This window comes from Macrobrachium nipponense, chromosome 11, assembly GCF_015104395.2.
Source record: "Macrobrachium nipponense isolate FS-2020 chromosome 11, ASM1510439v2, whole genome shotgun sequence".
Lineage (NCBI taxonomy): Eukaryota > Metazoa > Arthropoda > Malacostraca > Decapoda > Palaemonidae > Macrobrachium > Macrobrachium nipponense.
Genome location: NC_061087.1, coordinates 9,900,529 through 9,916,237, shown reverse-complemented (window position 1 = coordinate 9,916,237; position 15,709 = coordinate 9,900,529). Strand labels below are relative to the sequence as shown.

At 35.4% G+C, this 15,709-nt stretch overlaps 1 protein-coding gene across 14 annotated transcripts in view; it reads right to left on the bottom strand.

The window, feature by feature from the left end:
- The window catches only part of LOC135220183 (protein hu-li tai shao-like), a 211,276-nt gene that overhangs the window by 93,137 nt on the left and 102,430 nt on the right, over positions 1-15,709 (bottom strand). For all 14 annotated transcript variants that reach the window (XM_064257546.1, XM_064257588.1, XM_064257676.1 and 11 more), the window contains 5 exons: positions 7,897-8,056; positions 5,601-5,772; positions 4,754-4,905; positions 2,417-2,647; positions 1,537-1,680 (listed from right to left, as the gene is read on the bottom strand). In XM_064257546.1, coding sequence (XP_064113616.1) covers positions 1,537-1,680; positions 2,417-2,647; positions 4,754-4,905; positions 5,601-5,772; positions 7,897-8,043 — 846 coding nt within the window. In that variant the 5' untranslated portion in view covers positions 8,044-8,056. The remainder of the gene's footprint in view (positions 1-1,536; positions 1,681-2,416; positions 2,648-4,753; positions 4,906-5,600; positions 5,773-7,896; positions 8,057-15,709) is intronic.

Below are 15,709 nucleotides of genomic sequence, written 5' to 3'. Positions count from 1 at the left end.
AATTCAGATAAAAGAGACAGACACTATTGTACAGTTAGTGCAAACTTAGTAGAAACACTGGTAGTGCTCTTATTTGGATCTAGTTGATCAGTAGTCCTTTTACCTTTTACATATATGTTGTTACAGATTTTAAAGAGTACCAATATGTTATGCCCTGTCATAACTTATATTAACTGTCAATACAATCTATTCATTATAACATGTCTTTACACTCTGACATATGTCCCATTTACTTTCATGAATTCTTCTATACTTTTTATATGAGAGTACTGCTGAGGATGTCTTATACATATTGTCACCATGACATTTGCCCTTGTATAACTTCTATTCTAAATTTTGCAGTTTGTTGCATATTGGTTTTTGTGTGTGTATTTCTATTAACCTTTAAGAGCCAGGCTAATAAATCAATAAGCTGCACCCCAGGCCAGGGAAACTTTCAGGTCGACCAATTTAAAAAAAACCAACAATGGAAAGAGGAAGATATGCAAATGCACAAGGTGTATAAAAAAAAATCCCTACCTTCTACAAGAAGTTTAAAATGACAATTAACAACCCTTTGTGGGGCCTCTTTTAAAAAATCATAAATTATACCAATTTATACATGGCTTTTCTAATAAATTTATATGATTTTGTAAATTACAATTACAGCTCATACAATATCAAAACAGATAAGACCTAAAATCAGTAAAAAATTCTGAGTATATTTATTGTGAATTATTTTCGTAAATTTACCGAGATCGAAGATGCAGTAACTTTTTTGGATTATACATGTCTCTTCTAATATTTCTTTATAAAATTACAATTATAACTGACATACTATCATAAAAGATAAGATCTATAATCAACAGCAATCCCTTGGTATATTTATGAGCAAATTTATAGATATGTCATGTGCATTACATGCTCCCTTGAAGTCAAGAACACAACTAACCCCTGAGACCTCTGAGACACCTGCTTCCTTGATCTTGATTAGTCTAAAGTTACCATTAGTGAATTTATAGGTTATAGAAGTAATGGCACCTCTTTCCTGCCTGATTCCCTTAAATCGATGGCACGTAATATTGGTGTTCATCATGAGTGGGTCTGTCCACCACCCAAACCTGTTATTGCTACTCATATGAGGGGGTCTGTCCATTAAGGGTTAACACTAAATCTTTAATAAATTTCATTCTTGTTAAAATTTGTATTATTCCATTTAGCTCTTTTATTGTGAGATACATTTGCCTGTATCAGTAATGTATCTACAGTTAAAATTATCCAAATGTTAATATTTTTCATAATAATTTTTTACCTTTATGTATACTGCATCATTTCATTATTGGTATATATCAGTATCACTTTTACAATGGAAAAAATGGGTAATATAAATTAAATTAAATAAAAACACATGCACACAATTAAAAAAAAAAAAAATGAAAATTAACCTTTCACCTGTGATGATTTTATAGTTTAAGTAATTCTAAAATTTTTATTTCTAAATACTAAAATACATACAAAATTTCTTCAAAAGTAATACTATTATGACAACAAACTCACCTTATTTATTGGACCAAGATCTCGCGCTAATTTTTCTTTTTCCTCAGGGTTAACAAATATGCCCTGGTAGTCATGATAAGATACATCTCCAACAAGAAGAGACTCTTGGGAAAGTGGCAACAAGCCTTGCTTCAGAGCTGAAACCTGCAATAGATAAGTTGAATAATTCCATTTTCCTGACTGACAACAAAACTTATTTTCATATTCTAGAGCAGCAGTTCTTAACCTGGGGAAGGGCTTGGGGTTTCTCAGAGGGTCACAAAGGGTCCGGGAGAATTTAACTTATTTTAATATGCTATTTGAATTTGCCAGTTGGGCTTTTACCAGTTTGGTACTGGTTTGGTGAGTGCAACTTGTTATACCCCCCGCCCCAACGACTGGTTCGGCTGATTAAGGGCGTGGGATGGTGGTCTACTACAATAAACACATCGCTCCAGTTTCATTCAATGTGGGAAAGAGATACCTAAGTTGTCTCAAGAATTATCAGATTTTGTTAATGTTTTAGTTTAAGATTTTCTACATGTCATACCATATCTACAACTTGGCTGTAATAATTATGAGTGTGTTCATAAGAGGAAGGCTCTAGACAGTAAGCCGCTACAAAGCCAATGAAGGGGTCAAGTAAAATACTGATCAAATGTTTACATTACAGGACACACAAGGCTATTCATTTGTAGCAACAATATATATATTTTTTTCTTTTATCTTACCTTTTCACAAGATCACCATTTTAAAACTAATTAAAGGGATACAATATTATCCTGAAGAGTCTTGAGGTTATAGGATGAAAAAGGCCAAGAACCACTGTTCTAGAGTAACAAACATATTACAGTACTTGAAATGACATACGTAACAAGTGACTGACATTTCTTATACTTACTGCTACTACAGCAGGATGATGCAAGTGTATGATGCACCTAATATCAGGCCTTGCTGCATGGATGGCACTGTGCAGCATAAAACCTGCAACGTTCACCCCAAAATTTGTAGAGCCCCCATCAACAACATTTCCTTGCATGTCGACTTTAACTAATGATGATGCAGTAACTTCATGGTAAAGCAACCCAAAGGGATTAAGAAGAAAATGTTCTGTGTCTTGACTAATTCTGGCCTGAAACAAAAATTATAATAATTAAGACTTTCTTTACATTAAAACAACTTACATAAATTTGCTCTTGCACTTATTTGAAATGAACAAGAGAAAATTAGTTTATATTTATATGGACCACTCTTAACACTGGATATAATGTCAACTAAGTTGTGTGCATTCCGTACAAAATGTTACCCAATCTAAAGCTTCGGTTATTAGAGGAAAAATTTATTAAAGAACAAATGTCTCATGGAATCACTGGTATAATTTGTAGATGCAGGCAGTCCCCGCCTTACGGCGAGTTCGGCTTACAACGTTCCAAGGTTACAACGCTTTTCAATTATGGTCATCAGAAATTATTTCCAGTGTTACAACGCATGTTCTGGGTTACGACGCCAATCTTACGGAAAAAATGACTCCAAAAATGCAAAATAATCAATATTTGAAGGTTTTTGCGATGAAAAATGCAATAAAAATGCAGTTTACATAGTTTTTAATACACCTAAAGCATTAAAAGTAAGGTTTTCTTAGGGTTTTTCATGATTTTCCGGCTTACGGCGATTTTCGGCTTACTATGCCTCTCAAGAACGGAAGCCCCGTTGTAAGCCGGGGACTGCCTGCATATAAACCATGTAGTCAGCCAAGACACGAGAATCACCAAAAATTTAAAGTTTCACTGTATCTCATATTTCATCCAATTCTAAGAATTTCTTGTTTATGAAAATATACATAAGATGTTTCCAACTTTAGTAGCAAATGTAATTACCTACAGTACAATCAAACTTAAGATTTTACCACTGACAAAGAACTTGCAAACTAAATATAATAACAATCATTCTTAGAGTAATGATTGAGCAATTTATGTTCCTCACTGACTGCCAACCAACGTCTACCTAGACTCCTAGAGTATTCCAAATACTCACATGAATCAGGCAGTCAGTCAGGGTACCTTCCTTGACCATGCAATTATACAAGATTTTCTATATTTTTACCAAGTTTGAAATCCCTATAAGCTACATCATGTAGGGAGAGTTGAGAGAAAGATATTGATAGACTGACAACCTCCCTTCAAGGACATCTATACATGATGGTCTACCTTTGTAGTTTGAATGATAATCAGCTTTTGAACTACAATTTGCACTTAATGAAATACCCAATTGACCTAATATCTGAATGCAGAGAATGCACAAATACTTAAAATCAATCATAAATTCAATGCTTATCTAATTTTTGACAAGAAACAAGTCCTTAAAAGAAATTTCATCCAATTTTCCAAGTTTCAATTTATCCAATACTCTGTTTTTAAGGAGTTGCAGCACTGAAAAAAATTTTGATAACACAAGAACATGCCTTCAGGCAAATCCTGTGAGTAACAATGATTAACTCAAGCATCCTGCAAAAACATTCATCAATAATATTAACGAACCAAGTTTCACTGAAATCCCCTGGTGTCAGGGGAGTTGCAATGATAATGAAATTATGATAGAGACCAATATATTGTCTCCCTTTAATCTATACATGTTTAATCTATACATGTTGGTCTATTATGTACTTAGTTTGACTGATTCACCTAAATTACAAAGAAGTTGTGTTGGCATGATTTCAGAGAAATACTGACAGGCATACAGTTTCTCCCTTCATGCAAATCTATGCATTATGATCTACCTTTGGAAGTAGTTTGATTCAATTCAATCACCCATTTTCATTTAAATATGTTCTCTAACTGTATCTGTATCAAAAGTATACAAATATCCATAACTCAATTGAAAAATGGACAGCATGCTGTATTTGCTCAAGATATACAATTATGAAAACCAGACTGATGACCAATAATATTTAATAGAAAATTGATGCTTTGGGTTTATAATATTGAAATGAAGATATCCAACTTTTCTCAGTGGTATATTGTAAAAAATATAAAAAGGAAAAGTGCTTCATGGACACAATGTGGTCTAAATCTTGCTGGTACTGCACCAAGCCATAAAGGTTTAAAAAAAAACGTGAAAATATATTTTAGTCATTAAAATATTATGAAAATACAAACTGTAGGCAGGAAATACAAGACAAAATTTATGTCTTTTAAATCAAATAATGTAACCAGAAACTAACAAAAAAACATATACTAACAGTGACATGATTATAAATATTCTGAGTCCACCCATGGAGATCAATAAGTCTGTAGACAGATGCCAGCTTACACCGAAGTAGTTTTTCTCCTTTAGCATATCCTAGGCCCTCCATTCCTCTAATGTCGTTGATAGGGATTAAACTCTGGGTACCTGGAATCAAAGATTGCAAATAATTAAGCCCCTTTTCAGACTCAACTCTTAATTCCTTATCACAAAGGTTATGAAATCAAAAGGCAGATACAACTGAAAGTATATGCCTTTACAAATCAGTTATAGCAGTGAGTGCAGTACTAAGAATCTCTTTAAACATCACTTTTTTTTTTTTTTTTTTTTTTTTTTTTTTTTTTTTTTTTTTTTTTTTTTTTTTTTTTTTTTTTTTTTTTTTTTTTGGCGCCACATGGCCTGGAGTCTTAAATCAAAATTTTTCTATATGATACAGATACACCAAATTTATACATATAAACCAAGAATGTGAGAAAAGTTATCATGTACGGTCTAAAGTTATCAAGAAAATGATGTTTTCAAGTGAAATATTTCATACTTACAAAAGGTCCCCATTTCACCCTATGGGACCAGAAATTATTGCTCCAAGTACTAGCCTTAATCTCTAGAGCAGAATACTGGTCCTTTATTAAAGCTAAAAGCATCAGTTGTTACCATTTCATTTACTGAATATATGATAATATTACTCAACACTAACAGGCCGGATACAAAAGAGGAAGTGATTTCTGGATCAGCTGCATCAGTGTTGCAAAACCTTACCCAAGACAGAGGATATCGTAATAGCAGGTGTACAAATATTTATTTTTAATAATTAAAAGTGTGGTAGTCCTAACTGTTCTTACCTCTGAACATGTTTATACGTGATGCAGGAATACCCATCATTTCAGAAATATTCTGGATTGCCTGATAACCAGAATAACCTTCGGTCAACTGCGACTCCACAATCTTTTCCAACTCTTCGCGGAATATATTTGAATTCATTATTGCTTCAACTCGTTTTCGTCTTTCCATTTCCTGAAATGCACATATATTATGGCAAATACTGATGTATATTACATATACAAACTAAACTGCACATATTATTGGGAGAACAAACAAACAAACGAATAATAAAACAGTACATATATGGGTTTCATGGGAAAGCAGAAAAACAGAAAAAGTTTTTAAAATGGCAAGCATTCTGAGAGTACATACTACTAAAACAATACACTATTCCCTACGGACTACAACCCAAATTTGCTCTAAGAACGTCAGATTAACAAATTAAAGATCAGCAGCCTTATCATGATGCAAATGTCTGCACCTGCATTGCACCAGCTTTGTCTGAAATCTATTTAATTGGATAAAAGTTGCAATGGCAGATACAAGGATGGAAGGACATGTACTAGACTTACTGAAATCCCATCAATTATGTGTGACACACACTGATACACAGTGATACACCCATGCATAATGATCTACTTATTTTTATACCAAGCTTGACAAAAATCCTTTTAACAACGTATAAGTTGAAATTGAAGGTAAGTATGACAGACACTCACACAGCCTCAGTCAGACAGACTAGGTGTTTCTCTTCATATACATCAATGCAGCATCATCTACATCTACCTTTTGTAGATGTAGATGTTAATGAAATCCAGTACCTTCAACTATGTGAGAATTGCAATGAAAAGGTAAGAGAAAGATAAGACAGACACACTGATAGAGGGACAATTGGGCAGAAATGAACTAGCTGCCTTCATGCAATTCTTGCATGATGGTATACCTTCTTATCAAGTTTGACTGAAATCCCTTCAACGATGAAGCCATTGTAATAATAGAGCAACTATGCCAACATACTAACAGACAGATGATCTCCCTTCCTGGATATCTCTCTCTCTCTCTCTCTCTCTCTCTCGTCTCTCTCTCTCTCTCTCTCTATATAATATATATATATATATATATATATATATATATATATATATATATATATATATATATATATATATGTGTGTGTGTGTCTGTGTATTGGACTACCTTTGTAATAGTTTATATATATATATATATATATATATATATATATATATATAAATATATATATATATATATATAATATATATATATATATATATATATATATATATATATATATATATATATATATTATATCTATATATATATATATATATATATATATATATATAATGATTAGATAAGTGTAACAGACATGTTAACAGATGAACGATCTCCCCTCATGGACATATATGCATATCAGTCTTTTGTTCAAAGTTTGATTCAGGTCCCTTTAGTCATGTAGTTGTTGCAATGAAAAGGTATGACACATGATTGTTTACCTAGCCTTATGATTTAACCATGTTGGAATTAAAAAATGAAATTTAAGTCAAAGGCCAAGTGCTGGGACCTAAGTTCTACAGGAGGAAAACCTTGCAGTTGCACTATGAAACAACTGTTAGGAGAGGGAGGACAGTAAGATGAAGAAAGATATGAACAAAATTACAGCAAAAGTGAATGAAAGGGACTGCAGCAAGGGGTTCAAGGGATGCTGCAGAGAACTTGAAGTAATGCCTATGATGTACTGCAAAAGGTGCACTGATGGCGCTACTCCCTCACAGGGCTTATCCAATGAAGAACTGCAATGACAAAATGTGCTAGCCTGACCATCTGTCTTCAAACATAACTATGTGAGATGGTCTACCTTTATCTAAAGTTTGACAGAAATTTGTATAACTGTGCAGGAAGAGTTGCAATAACAAGTATGACAAAGATGGTTATGAACGTGCAGACTACCTTCATGTACATTCAAGCATGATTGTCTACTTTTATACCAATTTCCCAATTGTCTACCTTCATACTAAGTCTGACTTATATCTCTCTAGCCATTTCATAGAAGATAGAATGAAAAAAAAAGGTGACACAAACACTGAGGGACAGAGGAACTGCATCAAAGCACTTCTATAAATTAGACACAATGCTATTTTAAACTTGTATACTGTACACAGAACTGTAAATATAACATTCACAATTTCACAATTTCAAGAATAAATGCCATAATGTTCCAATAATTTTGAGGATGAGAAATTTCATAGAATAAATATAATTTCCAATTAGAAGTAATCTACCACATACTGTGCAACTAACCTTCATGTCTTGGTCGATGTCTGGGGGCCTCATTTTTTCTCGTTCAAGTTCTTCCTCTGTCATTAGCCGTACCTCCTCCTCCTGTGTAGCTGCACCATTCATGGGAGGAGGAGGTTGCTGCTGCTTCTGTTGCTCCACCTCACTCATTTTGAGCAGTCACCTGCATAAAAAATGAGTTCTTATTAAATTGAATTGAATGTGACCAATATCAAATGTCACTCTTGACTGAATCATTAAACGTTTTAAGATATTCAAACTTCACAATAAAAACATTACAGCAAACACTTCAGAATAAAAAGGTCATGCAGACCATGCAAATGTCTATTATATACACACACAAAATCTAGATAAAAAATATACTACTACTAATGGGTGTATCTTCCAAATATTCATTGAAGTAATTCCATAGTGTCAGTTTATTAATCTTTCCATTATATCTTTTATAAAAACTTGTAAACAAAAAATGAGCAGGCAGCATATACTTTTAAAATCAAAATAAATAGACAATGCATATGAAAAGTGTGTTTGCAAAATGTAGATCTGTATTGGTATAAGGACATGAATCAAGGAATGACAATGGATACCTAAAAGATTTTGTAGTTTCAAGAATAAAGCTTAAGAAGAATATTAGGCATCAGATGGCAGAATACTTAGATACAAGGAAGTCACATATGTAGATAAGACAATGATAAGAAGATTAAGATGGTTTGGACCTGTCTTGCATACCATCCAAAGCATAATCATACGCTATGATAATGTCAGCTTGGCTTCCGTGGGTACCAAAAGAGTTGGAACACCCAAACCTACGAGACAGGAGGCTGATGATGAGTGGAGTTTTTTTGGAAAACAAAGGAAAACAAAGTGTACAGGTAAGACAGGATTTGTTGAATTTCATGTAAGACCTTTGCACCACATGGTGTTGGAGGAAACAATGATAATAATGACAAAGACAGTGCACCTTGAAAATAACAAAACTATAAACATGTACATTCCACTAAACTAAAATACTAAGGTAAAAGTTTCCTTTAAGTGCAAATGATTGTTCAACAGTATAAAAAGGACAACACAAAAAAAATGAAAATAAAGAGGTTTCTTCACAAAGAAGAGAAGCCATCAAAATCATACAAAACTCCTATACCACGCAAAATGAACAGGGAATGCTGTCATGGTAAGAGAATCATTTCATAAAACCTGGAGTGTCATAGTGAAATGCCAACAGAGTACAACTCCCAATAAAAAATGACAGGTGTGTTATCTTAACAATAGGGATCTCGAAGAGACCCCAAAAATTATTTCCCTCCCAGCTTATGCCCAATTTCAGCACACAGTCTACTAGTTTGGTGATACAAAATCTTTACAAACAAAAAGTCCATGAAAACGTATAACAAAAATGATAATCAAAACACATTAAAATAAAAAGGTTATGTTACATTAATTTTCACTGGTATGTAGACAATACTATTGAGAATTTAATGGTTGGTTAGGCATAGCACATATTATAAAAGATGAGGGCCATCCAAGAAGAAGATTGAGTGACAAAGTTTATGGATACTAGATTCATCCAAGACTCAGAAGTTTTAGGGAGAAAGTGACAGAGATAATTTTCTCCTCTTTTGGAAGTCAACTCTTGCTAGGGGAAAGGGCCCATGCTGAAATACACAAACTATATACACACAGATTAATAATATATATATATATATATATATATATATATATATATATATATATATATATATTAGTTGATCATAAAAAGTCATTCCATTTTTACAAGTCATTTGTACCATTCTCTCCCTGACCACATTTCGTTGATAATCAGTGAACAGAAGGATTCCTAGAACTGAGTAGGTACATATATCATTACAATAGCAACGTTTCAGCAACTTGCTTAACAAACAAGAATTCCACTCTCACAAATACAACTGAATCATTCGAAAAATGCACAAAAACGTAACATAGCTGGGTGTTATGAGGGATGAAATATGGTAGTCTAAAGTGACGAATCAAAGTATCTCAATCAACGAGTTAATGCACCTCCAGAATTCTGGGTTAAGGCACTAACCCACCCTTCGACATTTGCTAACCTTTTTTTACATCATCATGTAAGTACATTTCTCGCCCTTTTAATTCATGTAAAAGATGTATAGACGTTGTAAAAAAAAACAAAAAAAAAACAATGTGTGTGTACACTTATTCAAGAATATTTCAGAATTCTTCTTCCCTTAGTACAAACTATTTTCCACGAACAATGAAGCAACAACAATAACGCGTCCCTGAGGAATCGTCATCACGCCAATGCGTACTCGACTGCAAAACAACAAAATAAAGACAACGCAAGAGCCAAACATCACAAGGAAGATATTAAGTGGATGTTGACCTCCTCTACTCCTTCGCTTCTCGTGTTACATCAAGAGAAACTTTGCCCTAATTAAACGAGTACAAGTATGATAGGAATGGAAGAAGCAATGTGAAAGGTTAAGCAAGGAATGATTTTGTCGAGAGGAAATTCTGTTAGGCATACGCGCGGGTACAAACCGAGTTGTACGCGTCGCCATTCAAAAGTCAAAAATCCCAGCGACAGGAATAACAATCTGGTAAGATACGGCTAACCAAAAATCTATAAAAGATAACGCGTTAGTATCCCCCACCCCTTCCCTCCCCCAGAAGCCAACACCTCAGTCTGACAAACCACAATTAAGCAACGTCAGTAACCAGATCGATTTTCATTAACCTCAGAAGCCACTACTCGTAATGCGCCATGCAAAAACAACAACCGATCCAAGGTTCTACTTGTGACGACTTTTCATCTAAGCGCTGCAGAAAAACCAACTACTTCCAGCGACAAGGAAAAAAAGAGAAAAAAAGAAAAAACGTCAACAAGCACTATCTTCCCGTGGTTGGGAAAAGTTTATTTTGACGGTTCTCACAACAATTTACGAATCCCAAAACCCCACAAGCAAATTGAAAACGCCTACAAACAAACTTCTAATTCCTTCAGTAGTTTAAGAAGATTATTTCATTTCCTTAGATTACATACGGAGACTATCTATTATCACTCTGGTGAGCTTGCAAGCACATAAAACTATCATCGTACATTTACGCACAAAAGGTTTATATACTTAAATACATTACCTCACCTAATATAGAAACGACAGTATACAAAACACACCTAAAACAGAAGGATATTTGCGCATATCTAATATTAACTATTGAGAGAAAAAACACTAAGCGCGGCCGCAGTTACAGTAAGAGCCGCACTCAAGATCATGTATCCGCTTGCCACGACTTGCAAGGTAAGAAAAGGGCAAGGCTATAGATAAGAACGCCTGCCTTACCCAAACCAACCAGTCCCATATAGTTGACCTAAAATTTAAATAAATTAATCAATCAAGTGTGGGAAAGCAAGGACAGAACGCGACAGCTCGAACTGTCTTCATGACATAAACCAAAAGCAGAGAGGAAATGTCGGCAAGTGATGTTACAAATTACACAATACTTAAGATATATTCAATTGAATAGCAAAAGAGCTGGAATAAATGGCCAATACAGAGAGACTGGAAAAGAAATAAAGGGTTAGTGTTGAACCAGGTACTAATACCAGAATCAGTGATGAAAATGGGGCTTGGGTGGGCTGGAAAGGGTAACTACGCTGTCTGCAATATCATTACTGATCAGAATCCCAGCACGACTTCATTTTCCATTAAAATTTCATGCGATAAACGACATTTTCTCCCTCTGCCTCTCCCCGAAATACCTTCAAGGACTCGTCAAGTTCATACCTCTGTTGTACCTCAACAAGCACCTAATGTTTTTCACTTTGAATGCAAGGCAGGGGATAGCTGTTCCATTCTTACCTTCGAGTATCTCGAAAATCTGTATTTACTCAGAGAGAGAGAGAGAGAGAGAGAGAGAGAGAGAGAGAGAGAGAGAGAGATTCAAGTCCAATATTATAATTACAAAAACGCCAGTCACGACCTTAGTTCGTAACGAATTCTTCCCCCATGAACCAATTTCACGGAGCTACGCAACAGTAGTTACTCGCCATCTGAATGACAAATAAAATCTAAAAGGAAAAAAAATGACAATTCGTCTCTTTCGCCGTTAATGAATCGCTGACAGCCTGGCTGATAACTGCAAGAGAAAGAAAACACGAATTTCAGGTCAGTCTAACGCCGCATAGAGAGACTCAATCCAACAACGTAGTGAGTCACTATTATATCGGTGGTGAATCCAGACTTGTCATACGAGTAACCGCACGGTTACTCATCAATACCTCTCAGTGTCCTCACGTAGTGTTCAACGAGAGAGAGAGAGAGAGAGAGAGAGAGAGAGAGAGAGAGAGAGAGAGAGAATCCCTCGTTCTCCGCCTATTTAACAGTGGCTGGTCAGCTAAGAACTCCTTACGAAGGCTCGTGCTTAGCATACTTTTAAGTTCAATTGTTGTCGTTACCACCTCGTGACATCTTGAGGTGCCCACAACTTCATTAACATATTCAATATGCCACTGTTTATACGTCATACCACTAGGAATCCTAAATAATAAACAATCAACGCTCATCTGATCTTATCAAAAACAGGATCTGGCAAAAAGATGACGTCACTATTAGCGTTATTTTATTACCATCCATACTATAGAATTGAGCACTGGCACCCCAGTAACACAATGAAAGGTTCTCGGGGCGAAATAGTAAAAATAAATAAATAAATAAATAAATAAATGATATACCAATTCTCAGTATGCACCAATTAATTCAGCATAAGTACAGAACGCGTGATTTATGCGTCTAGACCACGTCAGACCTTAACACACACCAACCTATGAAAATTAGGGAAGCCCGTTTGAATATTATGAGCAGATGACACGTGCTTACAGGTTATGCCGTCAACACCTGCAGAGAGAGAGAGAGAGAGAGAGAGAGAGGACCCCACAGCACAAGAAAATGCCCTGGAGAACGAGGGCAGAGAGGCAACGCCGCACTGTATGCGATCTTCCTTTCCCCGAGGGCGTCTCCGAAAGTAGAAAAAAACGCCACTGAACGAACGACGGATGACTCACCCACTCACGCATCCCCCACCCTCTCGCCCTCCCCTCTCTTCGTCATTCACTTAAAACGCCTTCTCTTTCTTCTCCCCTACTCTCTATCCCCTACCACCGACCCGCGAGGATATCCGGCCAACCCTCTCCATCTCTTCGCCGATCAGCCCCACCCACTTCCATACTGTCTCTTTGAAGAGGAGTTCTTGCCAATCCTCCACATACAAACAACAGTCGCGAGGGCACAATAAATGAGTAAATTTTTTTTCAAGTTGTAAGTCAACGTTGCGTCTATCGGATAACAAAAATCTCAACTCCATGTGCACTCAACGAGTTACAAAACAGCAGTGAATTTCGAAATTACAAAACAGCAACTGTAACGCAAAACAATAATGCTGGAAAATACGAGAGACGAACGGAACACGTACACCCTACTTCGTTCGCTAAACACTCATAAAAAGGGCGAACATGATTTCATCGCTATCTCAACACAATAATCCAAGGTAAACAATGCAAATGATTAAGTGCAAATCATAAAGACATGCAATCAACCTCATATTCTGAATAACCTCGTGTCGATCACAGTTACTACTTGAAATATATCTGAAATGATCATTCCGAAAACCCCACCAAAGCAGCCAAAGTAGAATTTTAAATACTAAACCTCCCCACCAGCCAAGACAGAAATCGTACCCACCACGAAACGAGATTCAACTCGCTAACGGATAGAGGGATAATGATAAGATAAGAAAGAAAGGGATGCTGCATTATATGTCCCTTACCACCTCGCCAACGAAACCGGACATCATCGATCCGAGAGAGAGAGAGAGAGAGAGAGAGAGAGATTCCGACGTGTCCTGTCACTGTTTACAATAGTGGTGAATGTCCACTGTGAATTGTACGTTGCCTAACTTTTTTACTGTCAACCGGTAAACGACAAAAGCTAAAACACTGCAAACTCTTCAAACAACAAACTATTATTTTCGAATAAGAAAAATAATAGAAGTAAAATTTAATAAGCATAAACTAGCAATATGTTACAAGTCACTCCCGCCCGTGGACATAAAATACTCTCTTAAAAACTGCACTAGACAAAGGGAACGCCTTCAAGCGTTATGTGTAAAAACATGAGTCTGAGAAGAGAGAGAGAGAGACTCTGGTATGACCTACATTACAGAGAAGACCCGAGGAAGAGCCAAATTTAACAGACAACACAAAGAATGCGCTCGAGAAGAAAGGTTGTAATACACGCGATATGAAATGATGTGAATAATTTGATTCCATTTAATAGTACAAAGTCACGTCAACCCAACAGCTCTCATCTACAAATGCCCAATTTTCTGCTTTTTATGGTAATGGGTGCATTTCACAAGCAAATTACTGAAAGTGCAGTATTTTCAATACCAAACCTACTGTTCAACTGTCGACTGACGAAAAATCTTTCATAATATAATTCGCAAATTAAAAACGAAAACATCTGACCTTTACATATAATTCTCATGATTTATAACACCCGACTGATAATGAAAACCAATTCTCGTAAAAAAATATACAAATATCTCGTAATGCTATTCATTACATTTCCAAGTATTCTTATTTTCATTTTTTCCTCAATAAAAAAAATAAAGCAAAATGTAATTCAAACTCCGAATAGCTTATCTCTTCATCCCAAACATCATTTCTCTCCTCTCTCATCTCTCTCTCTCTCTCTCTCGCTCTCTCTCTCTCTCTCACACACACACACCACACACACACACACATATATTATATATATAATATATATTATATATATATTATTAATAAATGATATATAAATAATAATATATATATATTATATATATATAGATATATATATATATATATATATATATAGTATATATATATATTATATATATAAATTATATGAACACAAAAAGCGAGGTAACGTACTAGTACCTTCAAACCGCCTTAATTCATTAAAAAATATAAAAAAAATAAATAAATAAAAAAATAGGCCGGTGTGCGCACTTGTAAGGTTACTGATAGGGAAAAGAAGACAAAATCAAGGATCCTGGGAGAAGACGACCTTACAGGATCAAAACCGGTTTTGACAAACGTATACCGCGTCCCCTCACTATCATTTTATCTTGGTGTCACTCTACCCTATTCATACCTTTCCGTCCTTGCAAAGTGCACCGGATTCGATTGGTTGAAGATTAAGTCAAGTCAGATCAGCATGCTCCAATGAGAAGAGGTCGACTTTCCATTCAATGAATCGGTCAACATTTCAATCAAGCGACGCGCTTCCAAACTCACACTAGCAGAGAGGTAGAAAGTTTAAGACTAACCACAATTTAATCTCGAGTCATAGTAAAAGAGAATATAGGCAAAGCGATGGGACCCTGAGGTCATTAAGCGCTGAAAAGGAAATTGACAAAATAAAAAAAATGGTTTAGAACATGTAACAGGGAAAACCTTGCAGTTGCACTGTGAATCAACTGTTAGGAGAGGGTGGAAAGTAAGATGGAAGAGAATATGAACGGAGGTACAATAAAAGGGGTTGCAGCCAGGGGCCGAAGGGACGTTGCAAAGAACCATAAGTAATGCGTACAGTACACCACATGAGGTGCACTGACGGTCCTACCCACGCCTACGGACCTCGAGTAATAATAATTATTTACAGACTTTCTTTCTATGTCATGTCTAACCAAGACATTTTTGATGGAATATAACAGTCATAAAATAAAAGGAAGTCGGAAATGAAATTCAGCTGCCGTCCCTCACACACGCCAACTCAGAACA